At 37.6% G+C, this 21,103-nt stretch overlaps 1 protein-coding gene across 1 annotated transcript in view; it reads left to right on the top strand.

The window, feature by feature from the left end:
- The first annotated feature begins 3,188 nt into the window (after nucleotides 1-3,188).
- Nucleotides 3,189-21,103, top strand: part of DHX15 (DEAH-box helicase 15) — a 51,097-nt gene continuing 33,182 nt past the window's right edge. Inside the window, exons 1-3 of the mRNA XM_033105963.1 lie at nucleotides 3,189-3,428; nucleotides 9,913-10,348; nucleotides 15,736-15,929. Coding sequence (XP_032961854.1) covers nucleotides 3,361-3,428; nucleotides 9,913-10,348; nucleotides 15,736-15,929 — 698 coding nt within the window. The 5' untranslated portion in view covers nucleotides 3,189-3,360. The remainder of the gene's footprint in view (nucleotides 3,429-9,912; nucleotides 10,349-15,735; nucleotides 15,930-21,103) is intronic.

The following is a 21,103-nucleotide window of genomic DNA, read 5'->3' on the forward strand; positions in this document are numbered from 1 at the left end:
TGGGTTTTCCACCTTTGTGTAAGTATTTTCACTCTAACACATTCACTTCTTTCAGCTATTTAACCCCCTTTTACACTGTGATGCACAGCAGTTCTGGCACTTCTGCCTTTCTTGGTGACTGTGGCATTGCTTTTTCCACGCTTCTAGATGACATCCTAAGTGTGTTTACACCATTGCCTGGAGTTCTTGTGTATGTTAAATCCTGTATCCTGGAAAAGTACTTCCAGATTGATAAAATTTCCCTTATTTAACTTTATGTTCCACCTCCCTCCTCCCTTCTTTATCCAGAACCTTCAGAATTCCATCCCATGCATACTTTCTTGGCTCCTGCTGGTACCTGATGGTTAGATCCTACAGCTTCTTTGGAGTCATTTTCCAATACTATCAGCCCTAGGATGTCCCTGGAATATTCTATGTTGTGACTTAACCCTAATTTTTGCCTACTGGTCAGCAGGGTAAGTAGGGGTATATCTTGAGGGAGGTGCATATTATGTCTCAGAGAGTAGGCTTCTGATCATCTCACAAGGAAGGAGAATTAGCTTTTAATAGGGAAGAGCAGGGCATTTTGACAAGCTCACCAGGTTGAAGGGAATTTAGGAATTCAAGATTTTTCAGGTCTATCAACCTAAATATCCCACTCCCAGGTGTCAGAGGTGCACCCTTTCTCAATGAGGGCCCTAACCTTGACGTATCATGCCTGTCTAAGTGGAGAATTTAATCTTCATTGTAAGTTTCCACTTGGCCTTATGAAACTGTTATATTTAAGTCCTGGGATTGGTCATCATTTTTCTTTGTCTTTCCACTGCAGGAGATGAGAATCTGTTTATTTGCTCCCAGAAGGTCTTCTAGCTTTCCCACTTAATTTTGAATTGCAGATTAATTACTCTCAGCCTTTCATTATCTCTCTCCAAAGTATCAAGTCCACTTAGCAACAGTCAATCAAATTCCGATGTTCTTATAGTTATTATTTCCTCCATACTTTGAAAACAGTGCATGGTCTTTCCCAGTACACCACGGGGGGTGAAATTTTAACAATTGCCCTGCAATTGGCAACTATGTGGTAACTATGTTCTACATAGTGGTAACTATGTTCTACCTGCCATCACTAAGTCATTGCCGGCCACCAATGGGTGGCCAGGTCCAAAATCCAATCATAGACTCTGCTTTCTTGGGCCATTCCTAGCACCAAATCTTTTTGGTTGGGTTCCATGAAAAGTAGACTTCGAAGCAAGGACTAGTGCACAGGAAGTTTATTAAGGAGTATTTAGGATCAACACCAGTGAAAGGAAAAAGATGAAAGTAGGCTTAGGGGAAAAAACTGGGCTCTGAGGCTGTACGGGGGCTGGTAGATGGCTCTTCTTTATTCCAGGGACCATTTGCTCTGAAAATCTAGAATGGATCATTTAGACCCAGAACTTTGCCCTTCCTCAGAGAGAGTGAACATCCTGGCAGATTCTGGCCCGTTGTTCCCCTTACAGATTCCAGAAGGGTCTCTATCCTTTGGTAAATATGGCCACTTCAGTTACAACACAATTGGTTAGGTTACAGTTTTCTAGGGATATACGCTAAGCCCAAGGAGAAAGTCTCTTCATCTTGACTTCGGTTCCTCCTTTACCAAGTCTCCTTGCACATTTATGAGAGGCTGATGCCTCTAAGGGTAGAGCACTTCTTCAGGTGGAATTCTAACCTTTTCCCTCATTTTTTTCTCCAAAATTTTGGAGTACTTTATAGTTGCCCTCAAACTGGGAACCTAGATATCTGGGACTGGAGTAGTGAAGAGTGAAATCTGGATTTTAATTCTGACTTTGACACCAATTGCCTGTGTGAACGTGGGCATGACCTAGGGGCTCATTTGTAATATGAGCTAAGAAGGGAAAATCAGCTGGAAACTCTTTTCCAGGTTTACAATTCAGTGATTATGCAACATGACCCCTGACAAGTCAATATACTGCTACCGTGTTTCCCTTAAAATAAGACCGGGTCTTATATTAATTTTTGCTCCAAAAGACGCATTAGGGCTTATGTTCAGGGGATGTCATCCTGAAAAATCATGCTAGGGCTTATTTTCCGGTTAGGTCTTTTTTTCGGGGAAACACGGTAACATACATTTAGGGTAAAAGTTGTACAGAAAATTTTATAAATGAAGATATTCGCCTTTCTTTGTACTGATTTTGTAATGTGGATTAGGTACAAAAATAAAAACCCTCTTTATCAGTTGCAGTATTAAGGTTGTATTTAACCTTAGCGGTTGCAGTTCTGAGGATTTGATAAGAACCTGGTTATGGTCTTCCAGGGCATCCAAACATCCATTTCATGAACTACATAGATCACCCAGCTTCGGTTGGTCCACAGATCTTTCTTTTATGTATTTCTTCTGGGAATGAATGCAACTGAGTAAGCAGATAGTCTGGGGGAGAGATCCATTAAAGTGCTAAGAGTCATCTTACCTTAACGATTGTCTATGACTTTAGGGACAGCACTAATGGCTGTGTGACTTCTTAACTTCCCTCTGCCTTAGGGTCCACATCTATAAAATGACACCTACCTTGCCAGGGTGACTGTAAGAATAAGGGTAGAGGTAGGGTTACCACAAGTTCATAACAGGCACACAGGAAAACAAAAAGCTAATTATGTCCTTACTGTCAGCAATTTTCTCTATTCCACATTAAAAAAAAAACATCAATAGGTTGAGAACATACAGTCCATACTAGGTTAAAAAAAAAGAGAGAGAGAAAAGGGCAAAATGGATTATGGCAAGTTTTGACATTTTTCTCACTTCAGTTTCTTCACTGACACTGAGTGGTTAGTGGCTTCAAGTTCTAGAACTGGAGTTACAAAATAGTTACCATAGGTTCCAATCCTGGCTCTGCCCGGTATCAGCCATATGATCTGGGTTTCTCAAACTCCCTGGGTCTCAGACTCCCCTAATGCCAGGGCAATACAAATGGACAGGATTTCCTACCTAGAACTGATCTTTCACCTCTCTCAATTTCTTCACATCAGACAGGGGCGTGAAGGCTACGCGGGGACAGCCGACTTAGCAGCCGCTCGAACGGCCTAAAGCTGGTACCAGGAAGAGAGCGGAGGCCGGCGGGAAGGAAATTGGGCGGATCTGGAGTTCCCGCCTCCGATGCGTGCGCGCTCACCACGCACGCACAGCACGCTGCGGGAGCGCGCACGCCGGCCCAGCCCTCGTCGCCGCCGCCATTTTAGCTCCTGGTTCCGGCCGCGCCGTGTAGGCTGTGGTGCGGGAGGGGTGGGGGTCCTCCAGAGTTAAGTAGCTGTTGTCGACTGCGCTGATTAGGCCGCCAGTTTTTCTTTTTTTCTTCCTTCATAACCGCCCGCTCGAAGAGTCCGAAGATGTCCAAGCGGCACCGGTTGGATCTGGGGGAGGATTACTCCGGCAAGAAGCGTGCGGGGACCGATGGGTAAGCCAGGCCCGGGGCGCGAGGCAGAGGCTCGGGCTTTGTTGGGGTCCCGGCGGGAAGCGGACCAAGGCCGGCCTGGCCAAGCGGGGCCTGGAGCCCGGCCTTTTGTTTCTCTTTAGGCTGGGTTCATTGGCGGGTTGAGCGAGCGGCGCCACTCCCGGGGTTCGGCTGGGCAAGGGCGCGGGGAGAGGTGTTGCGCGGCCGCCGCCGGGCCCAGTCGGAAGGGTGGAGAGGCCTGTCGTGGCCACGAGGGCGCCTCCCCGGACCCTGCCAAACGAGTCACTTGGAGGGGAGCGGGCGGGAGGAAACCGCGGACCTCGTGGCCTGGGTTCCCGGGTAAGGCCTGGAACCGGGGGAGGGGATGGGGGAGGGCGCGGCGGGAGTATTCGCTTCCAAGGGCACCAGGTACTTACCAGGCTGAGGGGCCGCGGAGAGGGCCTTGGGGGCGGGTGGGTGCCCACCTAGGGGAAAGGAGGAGGGCGGAAAGTGAGAGAAACGCGTGGATTCTTCTTTTTGACTGGGATGGGGGTAGCGGGAGTTGAATGAAGCGTGCAGACGAGGAGTTGCCGGGGGAAGGGAGAATAGAAGGCCTGCCGGGAGAAAGGAAAACGTGGAATATACCTGATGGGCAGGAAGGCTGGTCGTATGGAGCCACTGAGTTTATACTTTCGCGGGAGAGCGCGTGCCTCGGTCCATTCAAAGACTTCAAAGTAGATACTAGGCAAACTTCCGCTCTCTGCTTATGCTCCCGCCATCTCCTTTATTTCCTGCTTTGGCTAAAACTGGGTATTGGGCATTCCTGGGATAGGAATTAAAAGGCATTATTTCTTTTCCAATAAATTCTTGATTTCTGTCCTCCCGCCTTCCTGCATAACTAGTTTTTGCAACAAGAAGACCCTTTTCAAAAAAAAATTTTTAGCATTGATGGCAAAATATCGCACGTGGGGAGGTTGAGAGTTGAAATGGAGTGGTGGTGTCTCAGATTCCTTTCCCTTAACGTTCATTAAAGATACAGATGAATAGACTTCAGCAATTGCATCAAAATCATTTCTTGTCCAGTGTGTTTTCATTCCTGAAGTACAGTGTTTTACTCGGATAATTCAGGTATTTTTACCGTTTTATTGTGTGCACGTGTTCAGAATCACGGTGCCAAATCATCTTTATAACTTTTGTGAATTTTTTTTTCACCCAAAGTGCATTTGCATTGGTTTCCAGGTATCTGTCTAGTGAGTGTATAAACCAGGATAGGGTGTACTTTTTGATCCCTTCCCATATAGTGAATATGGAAAGCAGAAATAGGTAATGTTTTAATCTTGTAAAATTTTTAGTTTACAATGTTAGACTTTAGTTTTCTCTCTTTTTAGGTTGTCTCCTCTTCCCTCCCTCCCCACACCCTCAGCAAAACTTTAGCACATTTAGAACTCCTTGCCTCAGACTGTTTAGAGTTGCAAGTGACTTTAAAAGAGAGTATAATCAGCTCCACTGAAGGGATGAGAAAGGAAGACCCAGAGTTGTTAAGGTGGCTTGTGCAACCTTAACCCAGTTCACAGCTGGATTTAGAACCTTGATCTTTTCATTTGCACTCTTAGCTTCTTGCTTTTTCTATTACACTACAGACTATGACTGTATTTAAGAGTCATGACAACCTAATTTAATGACATTTATGGGTCACTAAAGTAGGGGACTCTTGGTTCCTGTGAAGCAAAGATAAATTGCTTGTCATCTGGGTAAAATGCAAGACGTCATCTGACTTCTCTCATAAGAGTTCAGATTGAAACAAAGTACACTAGGAGGGAATGAATTCATTTATTCATATTTGTGGGTGTGCAACATTTAAATACTTTTCTTGGGATTAGTGGTCCCATGGGTTCCCTTTCTCTTGCAAAACTGATACCCTTAGTAAAAAATGTGGACTTTCTATGTCTGACATCTACCTGTAATAAAGCCCAAGTTCTGAGATAATTCTGGGGGGACATTTATATACTCATTTCTGTGTCATCTGAATGTCATTTCTCAGAACTAATTTTCTTTAACTGAGCTTACAACGTTTTAGTGCTTGGGTTCCCCCTGCTCCCCCCCATATTTTATAACTTGAAAGTCTCTTTTCACAGACATGCTGTTTTGCAGTTTTTTTAAGCCTTGACAGTTAGCAAGTGGCTTTATTTGAGAGGGTAGGCTTGTCTTGTGAACTTCATTGCCAAACATGGCTGTACCATTTCCCCAATACTGAGAACGGAAAATAATTTAGTGGGAGATTTCACTCAGTTTCAAGTTCCCACACTATGTATAGTTTTATTTACTCCTGGTATATTTTAGTTTTGGGGTCAGGTGGAGAAGTTGAAGGTTTCTGTTGCAAACTGATGGTATTCCTTTTCCATCATCCCACAAAAATTTCTATATTAAATTATGCAGAAGACAACTACTTATTGAAGTGTGGAAAAAACTTTTTGAAAATAGAACATTTTTCACTTTGGTCTTAGTTTCTGATTAATTCCTGATAAGTACTTTTCCTGTTAATTGTGGAAATGTAAAACAAATACACTGATACAATAACATGTAAAATATAGTGGTACCTCCGTTTTCAAACGTAATCCGTTCCGGACGACCGAGTTCTGAAATGCTCAAAAACCTAGGTACCACTGTATGTAACTATGTTCCCGAAACTATTTAGGTGCTTTATATGTATAAGCACATTTTCACTACAATTCCTGTGATATAGGTGAGGTTAAGTAACTTGCCCTGGGGAACACAAGAATGTCCATATACATGAAGATATAACCAAAAGGCAAAAAATTTCCATGAAATTTTCATCCCTATCTTTAATCCTTTGATGAACTTTTTTAAAGGTTTTTGAATATTTATTCATACATAATGAACTATAATACCGTGTTTCCCCGAAAATAAGACCTAGCTGGACAATCAGCTCTAATGTGTCTTTTCGAGCAAAAATTAATATGAGACCCGGTCTTATTTTACTATAAGACTTATAGTAAAATAGTAAAGACTTATAAAGACTTAAAATAGTATAAGACTTATAGTCTTATAATAGTAAAGACCAGGTAAAGTACAAGCTGCAATTTACTAATTTACTTATATAAGACCGGGTCTTATACTAATTTTTGCTCCAAAAGACACTTTAGAGCTGATTGTCTGGCTAGTCTTAACATTCGGGGAAATACGGTATGTAATATCAGTGGGATTTTTCAGTGTGTTTTCTGCTTTGATTTTTAGTCACTTAAATATGTAATAAACTGTAGAATAGATAACACATCCTTTTCATTGGCTGTATAGTATTCCACTAATAAAGGGCTATTGTAACAACCAATTTCCTGTTCAGTGATGCTTTGGTAGTGTCCCAGTCTTCATTGTTTTATAAATGAAAAGTGGTGAACATCGTATGTGTACATATTTGCATATTTATAGTCTTAAGAGAAGTTCCTGGGAATGAGATTGCCAGATACAAAGCAGTACTTATTTTAAATATTCTGATTTTGATTTTGATGACCAGTTTACATTTTAATTAGCAGTAATTTAGTTTCTGTTGTTCCATGTGGAATTTTAACATGGTGGTGTAAATTTTTCAAAACCTTGAATGATAAGCAATATGTATTGGTCATTTACTATGTTCCAGCACTACATATATTAATTCGTTTTAATTCTTGAAATATTCCACATGACATATGAATAGCCACATTTCATAGTTGAGGGAAAAATAACTGGTCATATAGTTAGCTTAAGTGCTGAGCTAGGATTGAGCTGCGACAGTATAGAACCATGTGTTCAACTCATATTGTGTCTCTACCTGCCAGGTTATGGCTAAGTGATTATAAAGCACTGCTTTGATAGTTTTTAAGCATTATACCTTAAATAGAAAATATTCGTAACAGTAAAACTTCTTTATAATAAAAGTGCCTGTTTAAAAAAAGAAAGCATGCATGTGCACAGCAGTCGACACATATTTATGAAGCAATGGCTTTGAACTCCCCTTAACTGACCCTTAAGTTTTATTTTCCCTCCCCCAATAGACAGTTTGAATCATAGGCATTTTGAGGTGACCGAATTTGCTTTCTGCATCCTTCCTGTTGCTTTATTATTTTAATCTGAGAATAATATTTTTCACTTTGCAGATCAGTAAATTGCGGCTTGTGCCTTACCAATGGTTATGCAAGTCAGTGCTAATTTTACTCTTGTATCAGTTACCCCCTCATTCGTGGTCAGCAGTTAATCTTTGTGTCTTCAGAATGTGTTTTATGCTTCCTATACTGTGGTCATTTTTGATAATGAAGTTTCTGATGCAGTAGGCCCTTGAAAAACATTTTTGTTAGTGAAAGTATTACTGTAACAAAGCAAGTTGATTCATGCTTTACTTTGTCCATCACTCCATCCCCCATATTTAATAACGTTACAGTGTTTCCCGGAAGAGAAGACCTAGCCGGACAATGGACAATCAACTCTAATGTGTCTTTTGGAGCAAAAATTAATATAAGACCCGGTCTTATTTTACTATAAGACCGGATATAATATAATATATTAATATAATAGTATCGGTTCTTATATTAATTTTTCCTCCATAAGACGCATTAGAGCTGATTGTCCGGCTAGGTCTTATTTTCGGGGAAACACGGTTAGTGCCATATGTTAAGTGCCTGGTGCTGTGCTAGAAGTATAGGAATTCATTAAACTTTATGGTTGTCATCTCCTCCCCCACCCCCATACACACACACACACACACACACACACACATACACACACCTCCCTGCCACAGTAGAATACTAGAAACATGAATTCTTTTTATTTAGATCAGGTGTTTTTTTAAAGATTCTTTTATGTTCTAAGATCCTTAAGATGTCCAGTGTTTGAGCCATTAATGGCTACAGTGCTTTTCCCTTTGCTGGGCATGTTCCTGTCTACCCTGTTACAAACTGTTCTTCATTCACCTTTGGGGGCAATGTAAAATACTTTTTAGTTAATGAGCACCTTAGACCAGCAGCAGAATGAGAGAAGCAAAGAAAGGATGGTTGAAGGCATATTTCAAGGATAGGCCAAGAAGCTGAAGTTTTCAATCAATTGTGAGACTTCATTTTGTATGTTTGTTAGGTTATCCTTTGGGTTCTTTTTGCCTTTGATTTCCTTTCTCTTTATGCCAGATAGCTGAGAGGCTTCCTTCCTAGCTTGTATGTCCTGTGGGTCTGTAAAAGATGAGAACTGAAGTAAATTCCTATGGAGTGAAATTACGTATTTTAGGAAGGACAAGATCAAATGTAATTGGTTAGCTTATCATTTCTGTAATTGGGGAGCCATTCTACCTCATGCTGGGTTTAGCATTTTAGCTGTGTTCTGCCGATGGGAGTTGCTGTTGCCCAGCTAATGTGCTATTATAGAGACGCAGTGGTCTTTCCCACTCTGCTACTGATATTGGGGTGTGGAAAATTTGTATGTCTTGTGTGTTAATATGGGGCAATGACATGTTTAATGGCTTGTATCATAGCTCCATATTGCCTGACTATTTTTGGGTCTGGGTCCAAACACCTTGTGGCAAGTTGTCTTCTGTAGCACTTGGTCGGAAGTAAACTGGATTAGTAGAATGAATAAACAGATTATTTTAGAATTATTAGTGTATTCGGAATCATCCCTAGTAACTGGAAGTAGGTACTAGAATTGACTAGTTAAAATTGACCTAAGTTTAATATAGTGGCCATCTGCATGATTTTAAACAACTTAATAGTATACAATAAAGCTTCTTTTTAATGGGCTATGTTTCACTTTACAGATGACCACAATGTACATAAGTTTACAAAGTACTTACAATGTTTTACTTTTGCTATTAAGGGTATCATGCAAGAGTAAACAATGAAAACAAAAGAATAAAAAGTATTTTAATTTTAGTTTTTCTTTAGAGCCGTATATGCTTATTGCACAAAATTGGGAAAGTGTAACTTAAGAAAATTCACCTATAATTCTTTAACTTATGTTTATAATACTATAATGTGAGGTGGAATTGTCTTTGTGTCCAGAAGCAGTGTTCTTGCTCAATTTTGAACGTACTTTCAGTGCAAAAATTAACCTTTTCATAGAACTTGAAGGAGAATCTGAGAAAGATGGTATTTCTATCCTTTTTTGCCTGGTTTGGTCCTACCATTTCCCCCCTCAATCTTTAACTTCTAAGTAGGAAGGGATTTTTACATGCAGAAGCATGAGTTGTGTTACATAACGGTTAAAGGTTGTAGAAAGACTGTCCCTTAACAGAATTTGAGGCATCATCAGGGAAGGGAAGGATATTTGCGGGTGAGGTATGGAGAATCCTTGATTTTTAAGTTCTTTCTCATTCTTTCTGATACTTAATGTATGTAATTCATTGAGTTTTATATCAGTTTATTTATTTGGTTGTTGAACATTGACTTTGTGAGTATAATGCTGCTGTGAACATTTTGCATAAGATTCAGAATCTTGAGTGCTAATTATTTTATTTATTTATTTTTTTTAGGAAAGATCGAGATCGTGACCGTGATCGTGAAGATAGGTCTAAAGATCGAGACCGAGAACGTGATAGAGGAGATAGAGAGCGGGAGAGGGAGAAGGAAAAGGAGAAGGAATTGCGAGCTTCCACTAATGCTATGCTTATCAGTGCTGGATTACCACCTTTAAAAGCTTCCCATTCAGCTCACTCAACCCACTCTGCACATTCAACACATTCGACACATTCTGCTCATTCAACACACACTGGACATGCAGGACACACATCACTTCCACAGTGCATTAATCCATTTACCAACTTACCCCATACTCCTCGATACTATGATATTTTAAAGAAACGGCTTCAGCTCCCTGTTTGGGAATACAAAGATAGGTTTACAGATATTCTGGTTAGACATCAGTCCTTTGTACTGGTTGGTGAGACTGGGTCTGGTAAAACAACACAGGTGAGTTATTGTATACCATGGTATGTATTTTGTTAATGTTTAAGTTTACTAAATGCTTATTTGATCCAGGTGATCACTCATTGTCTGCTGTCTGGTAGGACATCTTGAGGAATAGCTGTTTTGGTATTTAGCACATTTTAGTGACTTACAAAGTGGGAATCCAGTTGGGAGTACCTATTTTCCTGAGTCTATAGGGGGAAATAGCAGTGCTGTTTTTTCTGGTTTTGTTAACATTCAGGATGGTAAAGTGATGCTCTTCCACCCACTTTGACTGTGAGGTAGTACAAATTTGGGGGTACAAGGTTTTCCAGTGCTTGGATGGAGAGATCTGAACCACTGGAGTGATTTTTCCTTTTTGTCATTGTTTGTTTCTTTGTTTTGGTTTATTTGTTTTGTTATATAATTGTTTCAAACCATGTGGATATTCTCTATTCTTTAAAAAACGGAAGAGCTAAATAAATTCTCTTGTGAGCTCCATCCGTCTGTAGTTACCCCCTACACACACACACAGAACTAAACACTTACTACTAGTATCTTGTTAGTAGTATATCTAGGATGTTTTCATGGATGAGCCATTATTTGCTGGGCCCATGTTATAGACATCGGGGCTGCTTCTAATGGTGGTTTTGCATGGACAAATAATCTGGGGGATAAAATTCCCATAGGTGGAAATTGCAGAGTCAGAGGATTGTTTGTAATTGTGATACATACAACCGAATAGCCTTCTATAGGGAACAGCAGTTTACCTTTCCATGAGCAGGCGTGAGAACATATGTGGGAAATCATTAGCATGTACTAAACATGAACTTTTACAAATCTGATAGGTTAAAAGTGGTATTTTTGTGTAATTTTTATTTTGCATTTACTTGCTATGAGTGAGGTTAACCATATTTTCATATGCTTGAGCCTGACTCATCAGTTAAAAATTTCTTAAAGATTACACAAGTAGCAGTCCCTGGCCATTATAAGAAATTTAGAAAGTTCATGAAAGTGTTGAAATGAATTTAATGATCACTCATCTTACCATGCAGAAATAATTATTAATATATTTCCTATTGGCCTGTTTTTCATGTTTATGTACCTATAGTACATATTTGTATTTGAGCACGCTGCATATACAAGTTATTCTTATTTTAAATTACATATGCCACAAATCTATCAATTTGAGTATTTTGTGGAGATATTTTGAAAGCTACAGTAGCAATTAAAATACGAAGCTTTTATTCAAGTCTGAGACTTAATGAGTATGATTTTTCTTTTTAAATGAAGGAAAACAGTATTGATGTTAGGAATTGAAAACCGTTGGTTTATTTTTATCACCTATGGAAATTTAAAGATTACCTGAAAAGATAGAACTCTAAATATATTAATACCATAGTGTTTAATTATTTTAACTAGTTCATCTTATTTGCATAGTATTAACAACACCCATTTAATTAGCATTTGGGTAAAGCCTTACACCCGTGTGCTTGATACGTATTTGTTTTTCAATATCCTGCAAGGAAGTTGTGAATCACCATTTTACAGATGAGCAAAAGGAGGCTTAGATTTATGAGAATTTAAGAGAGGTTTGGCGGGTTTCTCTGAGTTACATGGATTTAGTTGGGTTCAATATTTAAAACTTTGTCCCTTTGTTTCATAGCCAAAGTTACATTTATTTCGTACTGCTATTCTGTGGTCTTACATGATTAATCTTATTTCAGAGATGAATTTGTTTCGTAGTTAGTGTAGAGGAAGGTTAAGTCAACTCAAAACAAGAGCTTTGTGAGTATTTGGATAAATAGTTGGGATGTGGGGCTTTTGTGGGGCGTTTTGTTTGTTTATATTTAAGATACTTGGCTACTTAGGAGCGCAGAGCATTTGGGAGACGCGAAGGGAAACTGAACAGCTAACTAGTCAGTTTCAACCAAATGCTTTTTGGCATACTCTTTATTAAACTTTAAAATATTCAGGCACTTTTTTGGTTATCTTTTTGTGCGTATCAGAAAAATGAAATCCTCCAAACAGAATCTAAAGTAATGACTTTTTACTGAGACTCAGTAAAGACATTTCACATTGCAATTTTGTATGCACCTGTGATATCCATATATAAAAAAACCAAAGTACAGGGCGGCTGGTTAGCTCAGTTGGTTAGAGCGCAATGCCTATAATACCAGGATTGCCTGTTTGATACCCGCATGGGCCAATGTGAGCTGCACCCTCCACAACTAGATTGAAACAACTACAGTAGTACCTCGGTATTGGAACATCTCCATTGACGAACATTTCGGTTTACAAATGCCGTAAACCCAGAAGTAAATGCTTTGGTTTTCAAACATGCTTTGGAAGTCGAACATGTCACACCACTTCAGCTGAGTGCAAGATCCTGAGGCCTCGCTGTCGGCTGTTTTCGAACGTTTCAAAACTCAAAGTCTTCTGAAACAGATTACATTCGAAAACCGAGGTACCACTGTACTTGACTTGGAGCTGATGGGTCCTGGAAAAACACACTTAAAATAAATAAAAGTTTAATAAAGAAATAAACTAAAGCTTGTTCAGCCAAGGGATGGCATGACGAAGGACATAGGTTTAGAGAAGGGAAAGCATTATACGCCCTGGACAGAGTGTAGGATGTGTATGAAGAGTGAGGTGGGGCAAGTCAGACTAGAACAGTAAATTGGCCCTTAATATGTCTTATGGCCCTTAATATGTCTGATGGTCAGGAACCATCAGATTTTTAATTGGAGAGGAATTACAAGGATTTTAACAAAATGTCCTGTCTGGTGAGAATGCTGCTGACAGATGATGTAGGAGGTCATAACAAAATTTTGACTCTGTATAGGTCAGTAGAATGGAGAATAAAGGAGAGATTGGAGTTAGAATGTTTCTGTTATTGAGTAAAGGGCATGGGAGGAATTAGTATTTGGAGGAAGGTGAGAAATAGTTTTGGTTTTGAACTTGTTAAATTTAGGATACCAATAAAATAATTCATTCTACCAGTGGAGATGACCACTAGGTCAGGGGTGGGGACTAAAGTTAGATTGACATTTGTTGTAGTATTAGAAGTCAGAAGAATAAATAAGACCACTCAGGATAAGGTATAAAACAAGACTAGAGCGTTGAGGATCAGTTTTCAGGAAGGTGGCCACAAATGGAGGAAGGGAAGAAGCTGAAAGGAAGTGATAGCTTTAAGGAGATCTGATCCCTGGCTTGAACAGCCAGTAGCCTGCATATTTCAGCACATACTTGCCTTCTTAATGCTATTCTTAGGAATATGAATAGATGGATTGACTAAGCCATTCTCCAGATACTGTCTGGGAACCCTTGAAACCTTTTCACAGGTCTTGGGATTTTCTTCATTGACTTCAAACAAGACGAAAATATTGCCTCACATTCAAAATAGAATCAGATGAAAGAATCCGGCTATATTCTATTAAGCCAGACATTAGAGATAAGCAAAAATGTAAAACAATGTATTCTTAGTTTTTTTTTAGTTTGGAAGATGTTATTTTTCATAAAAAATGATAGTGTAGAATGCGTTTTTATTGTTAAGAATTAAGTATTTTAACAGTTTTTTAGTTTTAATTTGCTAATATAGTTGTTTGGCCTCCTATATTATTTTAAAAGTATAAAGAGTTCCTGAGATCAAAAGTTTGAAACTGCTGAATTAACCCAAAACTGTTTATATTTTGTTTTAAAAGTGGGAGTAAGCTGTTTATTTCACTAGAGTGAATTTAAAAAAATCTGAACATTCTTGCTTTGAGAATTCTGAATTAATTTTAAATAGTTTTAATTGACCAGTGAATATTTTTATGAATTTCATTTTGTTTGGTCTTATAAAGGACATTTTGCCTTTGTGAGAGGCATGCTGAAATGAAGATAGAGGGTGCCAAGAAAATGTATACACATTTTAAGAAAGGAAACCTGTATTAAAATTGTAATACTCAATATATACTGATAACAAAGGATGAATACAAGTCACATTTGACTTCTGCAATTACAAGAGGGGCTCATAGTGGTTACCATCAGCGTCCAGACACTTCTGATTACGGTGAACTACTGCTTGAGCAACGTTGACTAAAGTGTCGACTTGTATACATTTTTTTTGGCACCCCCGGTATATATAGTCTTGCTGGAAAACCATTTGAACTTTGTTTTGGCTTTACAGACCCGGAGAACCATTTCTAGTTGAGTACTTTTGTTCATTTAAAATCCTTTAAAGATATGCATTGTTATGTTCTAGAGAAGCAGCATAATGAGCCCTCCCCCTTACAGATACTTGTCAGTGACAGCACATCCCAAAATTGTAACCTAACTAAAATGTAGTAATACAGCAATCAGTATTCTTCAGGTACTGTACAAATTCTGTACTCAAAAAAGCCCCTCAAAGTGTCTTTTTTCTTTTGGAAGCTTTGATGGAGACCCATCATGTCCTTGTGTCAATATATTCCCGCTTAATGGAATAACCACTTAGATTTTTTCCCCACGGTTTTTTTCCAAGTACTACCATGTTTCCCCGAAAATAAGACCTAGCCGGACAATCAGCTCTAGCGCGTCTTTTGCTCCAAAAGATGCGTTAGAGCTGATTGTCCGGCTAGGTCTTATTTTCGGGGAAACGCGGTACATGAGTGGAGAAGAACCATGAAATTGGAGGATCTATTAGCTTCTATTGATAATGGGACAGGGAGGAAATGCCGTGTCATCATGGCAGTCAACCAACTTGTGCTTGTTGGTGGTTTTTTGCTTCCTTTCGCCTTGGCTGCCCTCCTTTCTACAGGGAAGTGCTGCTGCTTCTCTAAGTCCTATTAAATCTGAGATTACAATTGCTAAAATTGATTTTGATTTTTAATATGATACCTAAGGTGCTGCCATTGTGTGTACCTATTGTCAGGAGAAGGATAGGGGTTAGATTCTGCTGGATTGTGAACCAGATTTGAATTCAGTTAAAAGATAACTGCTTTATAACTACAAACCAATGTGATTTCTGTTTTCACCTACCTTTTGTAACTCAAATTGTGTAGAAATTTAAGTTAAGAGTTTCTTAGAATATTTTTGGAAACTAACCTTTGTTATATAAAGAAGAATTTTTTGTAAGTTGGGTTTTTTCCCCAGTATTTAGAGAAACAATTCATGGTGGAACAGTTGACACTAGAGCATATTCAGCAAAGCCTCAGCAGACCTATCCCACTCAGGAGTACAATTAATGTTATGTCAGTGTTATACATGACCCTTTCTTGGCTTGCAGTTGGAGTACTCATGCTATTATAAGTTTGAGTCATAAATAATAATTTGTGGTGTGCCGAAGTTGAATTTTTTTCAATTATTAGAATGAGGTAAAATGCTTTGTGTTAAATATACCTGATATGCAGGTAGAGTAGAATTAATTTAAATGTGAAATTATTTGATAGATTCCACAGTGGTGTGTGGAGTACATGCGATCGTTACCAGGACCCAAGAGAGGAGTTGCCTGTACTCAACCCAGGAGAGTGGCTGCAATGAGTGTGGCTCAGAGAGTTGCTGATGAAATGGATGTGATGTTGGGCCAGGAAGTTGGTTACTCCATTCGGTTTGAAGACTGCAGTAGTGCAAAAACCATTCTTAAGTAAGTACTGTCTTTAAAAATGGACACTTTTTCTTTTAATTTTCTGCCACTAGACAGGGAACTTTGCTAGTGGAGTCTGAAGTCATCTAAATTTAGAATAGTCCAAAGTAGACTTTCTTAGACTTACTAGATGACATTTTAATGTGGATTCTTTTTCTTGGTAGTAATATATATAGCTATTAGTAGGCATTGACGTTCAAAGGTCAGATTTTAGTTACTTGGTGCAGTATCTTGGGTGAAATGTTGTATCATTTAAATGTGATAGAAAAGTAAAGTGACATATCTCAGTAAAGCACAGTTACTTTTCGAAAGAATGATATGTGGGATGGGATATGATTTATTTGTGGAGCGGGTTTTTAATGTTGATTATACAGCTATTATCATGTACATGTTATGAGCTAAAAGGAGGAATCTTTTGTTCTGTAATACACTCGTGGAGCCTCCTAAAAGTCCTCATTCTTCATTATAGCATGGCACGCGTGATTAACTACCACATTGAGCTCTTTCTCACTTATTTAAACTTTCTTAATTTTTTATCTTCATCTTAAAATTGCATTCTGCATAAGTAGTGATATATGTTGCCTGATGGTGATTCTTCTGAAAATTTTCCCCTTTTGTTGCTTCTGTTTATTTTGTAGGTGACATTTCAATCATTTCTAACAAATGATTTCTTTGTCAAAGTGAAGTCTTCTCCCTGAGGTTGTTTCTAAAAGACAATTTTGGAACAATATATTACATGGGCAATAACATGAATCTTTGATGGCAGAAGTATATATATAGTGATATAGAGATAAACGATACATTTTATAGAAATTTTTAATGTAGGCAGAAGTAGAATAGTACAATGAACTCCCATGTATTTGTGCATCTTCAACCATAGCCAGTCTTGTTTTCATCCATACCCCAACCTCTTCCCAACCATATAATTCGAAAGAAATCCTACACATCATACACTTTGATCTGTAAATATTTGTGTATATCTCAAAGATAAGCTTTCAAAAATAAAACTGATATCACAACTTACATTTTTTCTTCATCAAAATTCAAGTTTTGTCATTTTCTCTAGTTTCTTTGATATATTTCATTTTTTTAGAGCTTCAGATTAATGAATTCAATATCATTTTTAATAGCAGTTGGACTTAAGTGTTTACTTAAGTCAGCTCGTCTATGACTATGAGGCATAATTTTGGCTTAAACCTTAATCTTCATTGAATAAACCTTTTTAGTTTAGTGATAATCACATTGATTAGTTGTAATTACAGTGTAATTGATAAAAGAATTACATAAACAAAATCATAGCTTGTGGTTTTATATTACTTTGATATGTACATAATGTCAAATACTTGAGGATAATAAAAGACAGACTTGTTTTTAGGAATAATATTCTGACATTTGATTCACCATACATCGAACTTTTCTTGGTAAGCCACAGTTAAGCAAGGAGAACAGAATTTGGAAATTGGGAGATGAAAAAAATTGTATGTAGTATTGGGGCTGAGAGTGTGTGTGTGTGTGTGTGTGTGTGTGTGTGTGTGTGTGTGGTGGTAAGTGGTAGATGTATGTTTATGAAAGATTTTGGTTTAGTTACTAGGGAGTAGCAACTAACAAATAGATTTGATAGCTCAAAGTGAAAGTATTTTTGGCATTGTAATTTTTTAATGGCGTGGTTTCCAGAGGCTATCATTAAACTAAAAAAAAAAAATCTTACTGTAGACAGGGTAAGGTTATTGGGATGCCTTCTAGACTCTTCTGAAGAGCTACCGTGTTTCCCTGAAAATAAGACCTAGCCGGACCATCAGCTCTAATGCGTCTTTTGGAGCAAAAATTAATTTAAGACCCGGTCTTATATGAGATCCGGTATTATGTTCTGTCATGTCATATATTATATTATATTATATTATACCCGGTGTTATGTTATACTTGGTATTATGTTATATTATATCATACCCGGTTTTATGTTAAAATAAGACTGGGTATTCTATCAATTTTTGCTCCAAAAGACACATTAGAGCTGATGGTCCAACTAGGTCTTATTTTCGGGGAAACACGGTAGAAGCTAACCTAGTGTTGTCTTAAAGCAGTGTTAAATCCTATTTAATAGTATGGGGCTAGTGGTAATTTGACAAATAGGAATGCTCCATTGAAACCAGTGTTTTATGAATCCCTAGATATATTTTGTATAGTCATCTATCAACTCATGTCTTGGGAACACATGTTAAAAACAGCTAAGGCCTTAATAAAGATCAGCTACATAGTAGTTAATTGGTAGGGAGACTGAATACATCAGATAACTATCAGTACCCTCCATTAGCTGTTTTCATTTGTAAATTTCAAATGCTTATGTATCCATTGTGTAGCCAGAGGTCTTCAGTTTTTCACCATAGAAGGAGGTAAAAAGGACTAACTTGTGAACTGTCTGTGGGACTCAGAATTTAATCATATCCTTTTTGATTCATTATTGACTGTAAATAAACACCATTTAAATAAGTTTGAGAGTACTTGAGCTAAATTAGTTTAAGTCATCTCTACACAGATTAAGGGTCCAAAGATAGTTTCTTCAATGTTTGAGATACATATACATAAATTTAGGTTCTAGGTCTATTAGGTTGATTGCAAAAACCACAATTACTTTTGCAACAACCTAATAATATTGTGCCATTTACAGAGGATTGGATCTAGTATAAATTAGTGCACGCTCTGTTAGACTAGCCTTAAATAGCTATCCAGTCTCAGTAGACAAGTTAATTTGACAATTTGACTACGCTGCTAAAAGGTTGTTTTCATTTCGTTTGTTGTGTTTTTGTTCTCCCATCTTTTTTTCTGAAGTGTTCGTTTTGCCATCTTGGAATGGAAATTATGAAAAAACAAAAAAAAAAATATGGTAGCTAACGAAGAGCAGACCAGTCAGTGAAAGATATGTTGCCAAATTTGTGACCAGTCAGTGAGAAAATCTTAATTAATATAAGGAAGAAGAGGTTGGTATACTTTTGCAGTGGATTTTAAGAAGCACTTTGTAGTTGGAGTAGTAACAAATTTTAAGAAATATTTTTTTTTTTTGAGGGAGCTGATAATTCTTTAAAGAATAAAACAGTTTGATAATCTTGAACTTATGGAAAAACAATATTTGAAGTTATTGATTTAATAGCTAATTTCACCGTTAGGTGATTTTTCCTTTTGGTTTTTCACCCCTACATGCCATGCAAAATTACTGATCTATTTTGATATTGAGGGAACCTAGTAATTTACACAAGTAATGCTTAGTCATTCAGTTAACTTGAGTACCTTCTGTATGTCAGGCAGTGCTACGTACCATGTTTCCCCAAAAATAAGACCTAGCTGGACCATCAGCTCTAATGTGTCTTTTGGAACAAATGTATAATACCTGGTCTTATATTAATGTTTGCTCCGAAAGATGCATTAGAGCTGATGGTCTGGCTAGGTCTTATTTTTGAGGAAACACGGTAACAACTATTGTATAGGGTTGTTCTGAGATCAAGTATGTTAATTTGTATACAGCCCTTAGAGTAATTCTTGTCACCCAGCAAGTGCTAAGTCAACATTGCTACTCCTGCTGCTGCTGATAGATTTCCAGTTTGAGAAATTATTGGATCTTATTAACCAGTTAACTCAGTTATCCCAGTTAATTAGATAGGGGCTTATAAAGCCAAGTAATGAAGTTCCTTTTAACACAGCAATTGAATTACAATTTGGGGGTTTTAACTTAAATTAAACCTTGACATTACTTGTCACTATGAAATGAATTAATGAATCCAAGTGTTCTTTTAAGATGTGGAAACAGGTCTGGTACTTTAAAGATCATTAATTATACAAACATTAATTATAAACGAATTTATTGAACATCTGTTATGGTAGGCTTTGTTCTAATTCAAGTGTAGCTCTGAAGTTAAAGACAGTTTTACTGGGTATTTATTTAGAAAGGGTTAGGCATAAAGAATAAATGTGGTTGTTTACCACTTAGGCAGTTCCTGTTAGAAAGACTAAAAAAAAAATCACTGTTGTCACTCCAGACTTAGAATTGTATTGGCTTTTGTTAATTCATAGAAAGCTAACTTGATTTCCTGAAGGTCTGCCTATATTATTACATTTGTCCTTTGTGTTCATACTTAAGCATGTGCAAGGTATTAGTTATAGAAGTCTCCTTTTTACAGTGCCAACATCTTAAAAAGTATAAAATGGAGCCTACACATTCATCCTAGCTTTCTGTAAACTGCTGTAAGGATGTTAGAACATTTCCTTCAAAACTGAAAATTTGAGGAATGGGCAGTGTATTTTGAAAATAATGATTTAGTTGCCTTTTGTTCTGTTAATTTCTTAAGCATTTTTTTGCTCGATTAGACATCTAACTAAAACATAACCAAATCTTAGCCGTTTACAGAAATAAAGCTGTATGCTTTGGCTGCTGATCTTAAGCATTTCAGGTAAGAACCATGAGGCTACACATACTACAAATCTGGTTAGATATTTTGTCTGCTTTCCTTTTGCTCACTTTTTTTTTTTTGGTATTAGGAATGCATTAAAACATCGTAGACTCCGATTTCAAAATAATCTATGCATGATGTCTTTCCACGTGACTGTTTACATCTACCGTGTTTCCCCGAAAATAAGACCTAGCCGGACAATCAGCTCTAATGCGTCTTTTGGAGCAAAAATTAATACAAGACCCAGTATAGTATAGTATATATAGTATAGTATAGTATAGAATAGAATAGTATAGTATAGTATAGTATATAGTATTCTAAAACTTGGATTGTGCAAGGGATTATACATAAACTCCGCTTTTGCAGATCGTAATATTAAACTACAAAATGTTTTCCGTTTTTTTAAACTGCTGTGTTCACATAGGTCAGGCTTGTGAAATTGTCTTAATTTCATAGAACTATATAAATTGGGAAATAACAGTGCTAGCCATTTTGGACACACACAGAGGACTTTCTTAAATTAACGATGAATCTAAAAATAGCTAGATCACTTAATAAGGTAAATGATTTCATTTTAAAGTGATATTATATATACTTAGAGTAGATCTTTTTTTTTGTACCCATGGCATACAGAAGTAACTGATATTGGAAGACGTTGTTTTGATGGAGGAAGGTAATTTGACGACTTATCTGTAGTTATTGAATAAGTATAATAGCATTCACCGTGAGCGTGTT

Source organism: Rhinolophus ferrumequinum, chromosome 5 (genome assembly GCF_004115265.2).
Source record: "Rhinolophus ferrumequinum isolate MPI-CBG mRhiFer1 chromosome 5, mRhiFer1_v1.p, whole genome shotgun sequence".
In the NCBI taxonomy this organism is placed as follows: Eukaryota; Metazoa; Chordata; class Mammalia; order Chiroptera; family Rhinolophidae; genus Rhinolophus; species Rhinolophus ferrumequinum.